The sequence below is a fragment of the Eschscholzia californica genome, unplaced genomic scaffold, assembly GCF_041429995.1.
Source record: "Eschscholzia californica isolate CP2 unplaced genomic scaffold, dmEscCali1.0.p SCAF_4, whole genome shotgun sequence".
Lineage (NCBI taxonomy): Eukaryota > Viridiplantae > Streptophyta > Magnoliopsida > Ranunculales > Papaveraceae > Eschscholzia > Eschscholzia californica.
The window spans coordinates 31,287,960-31,295,121 of NW_028238461.1; the positions used below are offsets into that span (position 1 = coordinate 31,287,960).

General features: G+C 35.8%; 1 protein-coding gene and 1 long non-coding RNA gene across 3 annotated transcripts in view; both read right to left on the reverse strand.

Moving 5' to 3' along the window:
• Positions 1 to 6,932, reverse strand: part of LOC147544132 (subtilisin-like protease SBT5.6) — a 28,433-nt gene extending 21,501 nt beyond the window's left edge. The window contains exons 1-3 of one of the 2 annotated variants that reach the window (XM_086633744.1): positions 6,614 to 6,932; positions 6,315 to 6,519; positions 5,228 to 5,422 (exon numbers count right to left, since the gene is read on the reverse strand). In XM_086633744.1, coding sequence (XP_086489870.1) covers positions 5,228 to 5,422; positions 6,315 to 6,519; positions 6,614 to 6,688 — 475 coding nt within the window. In that variant the 5' untranslated portion in view covers positions 6,689 to 6,932. The remainder of the gene's footprint in view (positions 1 to 5,227; positions 5,423 to 6,314; positions 6,520 to 6,613) is intronic. The other variant, XM_086633745.1, reaches the window with a different exon arrangement.
• LOC147544134 (uncharacterized) lies at positions 235 to 3,229 on the reverse strand. Its single transcript, XR_015223276.1, has 2 exons — positions 3,008 to 3,229; positions 235 to 2,940 (listed from the first exon to the last, which is right to left on the reverse strand). It is a non-coding gene; the product is annotated as an uncharacterized LOC147544134 (long non-coding RNA).
• Positions 6,933 to 7,162: the final 230 nt, after the last annotated feature.

Below are 7,162 nucleotides of genomic sequence, written 5' to 3' on the forward strand. Positions count from 1 at the left end.
CTTACCCGTTGACCTTATAAACATAGGTCAGTTCCCTTCTTCTCTATTCGGCCCACATTTATTTCCCTAGCCGTGCTGAATCCACACTATTTTCTCTTTAGCCCCTTGGCCCAATTTCTCAACATTATCTTAATTCCTTACATACTTATTATTTTTGTTTTGTCTAATTCCTTACATATTTATTATTTTATTTGTCTTTTCATTTCTTTGCATTTATTATATTCCAATTAATTGTTTTCTTTTTTGTACTAATCTGATTTCTAAAACTGAGATTCCCTCATACACGACTGTCTACGGTGACTCTTCTTTGATGGAGACAAATGCCTCGGATTCGGCCAATTCTGAGGTTTACGATATTCATCCACTTGATAACTTGACTTTCGTATTTTTACTCCTTTAACACTTTCTAGAGATGTTTATCCCAAATGGGTTGATGACATGGCCTTGACCCTAGCTGCTAAGAATAAACAAGGTTTTAATTACGACTCTCTTCTAAAGCTTACAAATCTTACTACAGCTAATTTATAGACACATTGTTGCGTTACGGTTTCCAGCTGGATTTTGGATTTTGTGAGATGCCCTTCTACTCTTTTTTATTTGGTAATTTCGAAATAACATTATGCCCAATCATATAACTCGTACATTTATAGACACATTGTTGCGTTACGGTCTCCACACCCTTGAGTTTGTGGTGCTGGTAAGACTTTGCTTGAATATGTAAACATTATCTGCATCATAAAAATCCTTGAAAGACCTTAATGATCATTTTTCTACTGTGCGAATAACTTATAATCTCTCAACCCATTGCTCCCTTTTGGAAGAGTGTAAAACTTAATTAAGCAAAAAGAACAAGAACAATACATCACGACTGACGCTCCCTATTCGACCCTCTCTGCCAAGGTGACTACTTGTCAGTAATAGCCTCTAGACCCTTTCTACCAGGGTAAGAAATCGTGTCCATATTGCGAGACTTGTGAAGAAACAGTTACACTATTGATCGTTGTAATAAAAATGTAGTTTGTGATCATTGTGAGAAAATTGGTCAATCCGTCGAGCGGTGTTTTATTCTCCATGGCAGACTTGATCGTTCTCAAGGTACTAAGCGATCTTTGGAGGCTTATGGCCCTTCTATTCTCCATATCTGACTATTTCTAAACAAAACTATAGTAAAATCATGGCTCTTATTCTTGGGTCTTTTCCTTCTCGGCCTCCTACAACTACTCTCTCGACAAATAGTTTTTTGAACACTATCTGATTCATTGATTGTTGATAGTGGTGTTTTTAACCATGTTTGTCTCTCATTGAGTGTTTTCACTCCTTATTAAACTAACCCCCTTACTTTTATGTTCAAATACCTGATGGGAGCATTTTTTTAGTTAACCACGTTGGTAAAGTTATTTTTTTTAGTTCTACATTGAAAAATGTCTACCACATTCAAGTTTTCAATTCAACTTGTTTTCTGTTAGTCAATTAAGTAAATCTCTTAATTATTTTGTCAAATTCAATCCCACTCAATGTGTTTTTCAAGCACTTTTGACGAACCGTCATATTGGTCAGCCTGATGAAGATTAGGGTATCTATTACTAACGTATCACTTTTCCAACACTTTGTTTAAAGAAGTTTCACGACGTTTGACACCATCGCCTTAGGCATCCTTGTTTAGGCCGTTTTCATTTTCATTCGAAACGGTTTTATTTTATTTCTTTTCCTCGTTTGAATAATTGTATTGTTTTCCTTATGGCAAAACAATTGAAGTTACATTTTAATAAGAATCTTTCTCATAGTACTTTTCCTTTTTAGTTAGTACTTGTTAATACCCCTTTCAGTGTTTTTTTTAAAGTAAACGTTATTTCACACTTCAGTTGATGATTATTCCCGTTGCACTTTGATTTTCTTAATTCCTAATGTAATTTAGGTCTGAAACAAGTCTTATTTGAATGTCTTCTTCATCTTCACCATTAAGCAGTATCAGAAATCCATCAAATCAGTTTCTTCTGATTTAGGCCTTCCATGCACGTGCTCGATTCAGACTTTTTGTTCTGATAATGGTACCAAATTTCTTACGGAGGACTTTCAGTCCTAGTTCCGGTCAAATGGCATAGTTCCGCAACCTAGTTGTTTCTATACTCCTGAATGAAAAAAAGTTGTGGAGCGCAAACATTGTCACTTATACAAAGTTACTTGTGTTTTAAGTTTTTAGTCCCCCTACCCATTTCCTCTTGAGATGAATGTCTCGAAACGAATACGTTTCTTATCAACAAGATGCCTACCCCGCTCCTTTCAAATAAGACTCTTCATTAGCTCTACTATAGTTCCTCATTTGACTATCAACTTCTTTGGGTGTTTGGTTGCCTTTGTTTTGCCCACAACGTTCATGCGTCAGACAAATTTTCTTTCAAGGCTTCATCATTTATGATTTGCAAAAAGACTATGACTCGTGTAACGTCCGTTTCATAAGGACACCTTCCGTTTTTCAATAGTTTCTCTTCACTCTTTAGAATAAAAGATTTACATTCTCTTCAATTTAGTTATTGTGGATGATCACATTGAACATCCCCCTACGACTTCAGCTTCACCTAACTTGATCTGTTTTCCCCGCCTTTTCTTACGACATTCTATGACACCTCCACTTCTAATAGTGAGGCACCAGAGATAGCCTCTTTGCCTTCGTCCATTTCAACGGCTTCTGCCACCTCTTCTAAGCAGTTGGACAAATTATGCGGCAATCCTAACTTGCCTTCCTCAGCTTCCCCGCAGCCTTACGACTCGCTTCCTCAAGAAAAAATTTCCTCTCGTCCTGTTCAGAAACGACACACGCCAGGTAACTTGGTTGATAATATCCTTACGTGTTCCTAGTCTACCTTTTTACGAACACCCTATCCTTTAGTTGATTATATCACTTTCAAGAATTTTTCGTTCCTCTTGTCGGACCTTCCTTACCTATGTTATCACAACGGATGAACCTAAACCTTACAAAATGACTTCCATTTCTCCTACCTGGCGTCACGCCATGTCAAAAGAATTTCGGCACTCGAGGCCAACAATACATGTGTTATTATCCCTTATTTCCCGTAAGGGATGGCCCTGCTTTAGTTAGATGTGAATACAAATTTTCTTCAGGGTGACTTGGATGTGGAGACCTATATGATCATCCCGCCAGTTTTTGTAAAACCGGTGATAATTAAAATGATCTCTTTTTAGTCTGAAATAGGTCACTCTTCACTAGTTCACCAAGTTTGCCTTTTGCTTACGGTCTGAGGGCTTTACTCCATCTTCCTTTGACCACTCTCTTTTGAGTTATTTATGTGGTTCGACTTTTGTTTATGTTCTTATCTATGTTGATGAAATCATCCTACCCGGTGATGACCCTAAGATAATTCATTCCCTTCGTTTCAGTTTTTGAGAAATGGTTTCCTCTAGACAATGATAGCACTCAATATTTCCTTAGCCTTGAGGTTTCCAGTTCTTCCAATGTTTTTCCTATGTCAAAGGAAGTACACGTTGGACATTCTACGCGATTTGGGTCTCCTCGGTGCCAAACATAGTTCCTTTCCTATGGAACAACGCTCGAACTCCTACCTATTGACGATACACCTTTGCACGATCAAACTTCTTTTCTTCATCTCGTAGGACGGCTTCTCTATCCTACTATCAATTGACTCGACATTGCTTTCTCCATAAACTATTTAAGTCAGTTCATGCAACATCTCCGCTCTGTTCTTATCGATGCTACTACATGAATTCTACGCTATGTTAAAGTCCGTTATAAATTATCACATCCACACAAATAAATGTGTTATTATTACCTAAGTGTGTTGTGTGACTTATGTTTTAAGCTTTGTTTTTTTTTTTCTTTTACTACTTTCAAGTTTTAAGTGATTCTCGGACACACATAAGTGGATCACATTCACTATATTATGGGAGGACTCATGCCTACCAAATAAACTATCTAGATTTGCTGTAATAGTTGCGTTTGCTCTACTTGGTATATGAAACTTGAAGGTAGTGTAGTCTATGAAAAAAAAATTAAGACTATTCTTGTGAGAATAAAGAAATCGACGAGGAAACAAAAGAGTAACTTATTCCATTGATTCTTGTCAAAATATTGGATGCCGAAAAGTTTCATATAGCGTTCTTGGTGGAAAAAAAATGTAAGTAAAAGTTTCATATCAGCTTTGAAGATCTAGGATATGAGATGATGTCGTTTAATTGATTCTTGTTTCATTGATTCTTCCTAAAGATTTCATTGTAATTGGAATTTGTTATTCACGATGTACGGTGATCCCGGTTAAACATCCACCGATGAATGGCCAAAGCGCCCGCCCAACTCATAAACTTATGGTGTGTTGGGATGAAGGAATCCAAGTGGTTTTTTTGGTACCTTGTTTAGTACCTTTTTTAAACGCTTTTTAAATTGAATTTTTTTCTCTTTTACAAAACTGTTTTCCAGAAAACATTTTTTCCCGCTAACCGTTTTTTTACGGAAAATGTTTTCCCTGAAAACCGTTTTTCTCCCGAAATTTGTTTTTTCTGAAAGTCGTTTTTCGAGAAAATACTATTTTCAAGAAAAGAAACGGTTTGAGGGAAAACCGTACCGCAAGAAATAAAATGTAACATAACAATTGAGTTTTTTTATACTCTTTCCGTCTCATATTCATAGTCCATTATCGAAACTCAATATATCTTCGTTTTGTTTGTTCCCATATTGTCCTGATCATTAAATAAGAACGCTACATTTATTGTAATTCAATCTAGTGAATTTTATTGGACAAAAGTAGTGCACGCATTATCTTTCCTAATAAATGCACTTGATATTGATAGAATTAAGGAGGGATGTATTTGTCAAAGTATTGGATATTATAGGCTATATATGGTAAGGACTTTCATTTCGAGACAACCCAAAAAGAAATAATTGACTTTCATTTTGAGACGGATGGAGTATAAAATATTTACAAGTCGAGAAAGACTATGATATAAAAAGTAAAGGTTTGCCAACAATTGTCAGGGCAGTTGTTGTAAGTTTGCATATTCGATTCACGATAAAAGTATTTAACCATTTATCAACGTGTGTTAAGGATCTAAATATACTTAAGGTAGGCATGAGTTTCATGCCCCTATGGTATAACTTTAAGACTCTTTATATGGTCTTTAGCCCAAAAGATGTCAATTCAGTTTACTTATTTAGCCATAATATAGAGTCTGTAGAAGAAAAGGTAGGGTTTTGTACCTGAATCTAACATCCCAACAATGACGTTTTGGCCATAGTTAGCTTCGTATAATATGTTCTTTCTTTTGCCCTTAATATTCTTAGTTTGACCATAATAGTAATCTCGATCGAGACCCAGAAATTCCCATGACCTTGTTGTTTGTAATGACCATTCGTGTTCTTTACTTGCGAATGCAGAAACCACCTCCTCCATCTCTGCAATAACATATTACAAATCCAATATTCAACAAATAAATATGTAAGATTTCTGATTTCGTTTTGTCATTGAATCGGTGATTTCAATAGCATGTAGTTCTCTTAATTCATGTCATGTTTTGACTTTTTCATTCTTATTAACAACTTGTTCTATAGAAACTTTACGTTTTGAAAAGAAAAAACTTTAATAAAAAAAATATATATGTAGATAATTATTGTTGTAATGGCCACCCCAAGAACAGAAGTACAATCTAGTTTAACTTGGGTGCAACTGCAACTCATGCATTTTTTTTGTTACAAAAGTTGCCTTTGAGAGGAACATGCGTGAAGATTGTGACTTGGAATTGAGGTAGGAACTCATGCATATTACTAGCCAGTCACCTCCCAACCAAAGTAGTTCACAACAAGAGTGGGCCTTCGTGCCTCACAAGGGGAATGTTGGTGTAATTAAGATAATTACACCAGCGATACAAGTACTTCCTCAGTTGGTCCCTTGGTGATTCTATCCTGATAAGGCAAGGGATATTTGGGTCTTTTCACTCAGGAGAAAAGACCAAAATACCCCTTGTGTTATTCACCACGTAGCAATAAGGTCACCCAACAAGTCACCAATGAGGTATACTTCTATCATTTTTGTTAAAATTAGTCTTTGTTTAGCAAAGAATCCAAGAGAAATGAGGAACAGTAGGTAGTTATTAATCTCTCAAGCCCCTTCACCACATATCCTAAACCAACACCAGCATTACTCATTTCCTGTACTGGATTTAGGCCCCCAAGAGTTTTAACAATCGGTAGCATTCATCTAGTTATTGGCCCAATTAAAAGAGAGTCTTTCTTAACATTAAAATAATTATACCAAATGCAATATTTGGTAGTATCTAAGAAACATTACCAGACAATTTGAGTGCTTCAGAAGGGGTAAGAAGAGCAGCAAACCCATTAATGCTGTTCTTATAACTGTAAATTAGAGAACTTCTGGCCTCCTCTTCAGTTCTCTTAACAGATTTAAGATAAGAGTGATGAGTATCTGCAATCTCTTGAGAAGTTTTTTTCTCTAACCCCATATTACTATGATCTCCGAAATATACTACGTATACCTGCATATTCACAAAATTTAATAGTATGGATAGATTGTGAATGAATAACATTCAACAGATATATAATGACAAAAAGTTTGAAGTGATCAAGTACCTGTTCCTCACATGAGGCTAAGAAAAAGAATAATCCAAAAACTAAGAAAGAGAATGGATGAACAGAGATATTCATCTCTTTCCTTAGTCTAAAACTTTAGAGAGAGAGAGAGAGACGGAGAGAGTTGTAGAAACTTATACCAAAATTAGGATTTTATAGATTTCATTGATGATATTAAAGATAAGGAAAATCAAACCGATGAAACTGAAGGTGGGTAAAGTGTGGGTTAAAAATAGTACATAACATGGGGGTAAATACTTACGGTAACGCAGTTGACCGCTTATTTTTAGGAAATGGAATTTAGGGCAATCTTAACACAAGTTCTTAGGGGTCCAATAATTTGAATATAAGAGAAGATTCTTTACAACACACGGGGACAGTGATTGGATTATCTTTGTCAATTTGCAGAATTTATTTAAACAACAATGATGCTATGCCCCTTGCCAACCCGGGTGCACTGATGTGGGGCGGACACCCTTGGACCCAAGAGAAAATGAAATTTCTCGGTTTTTCATAAATGGTCCCTTAAAAATAATTTAATCACAAAGA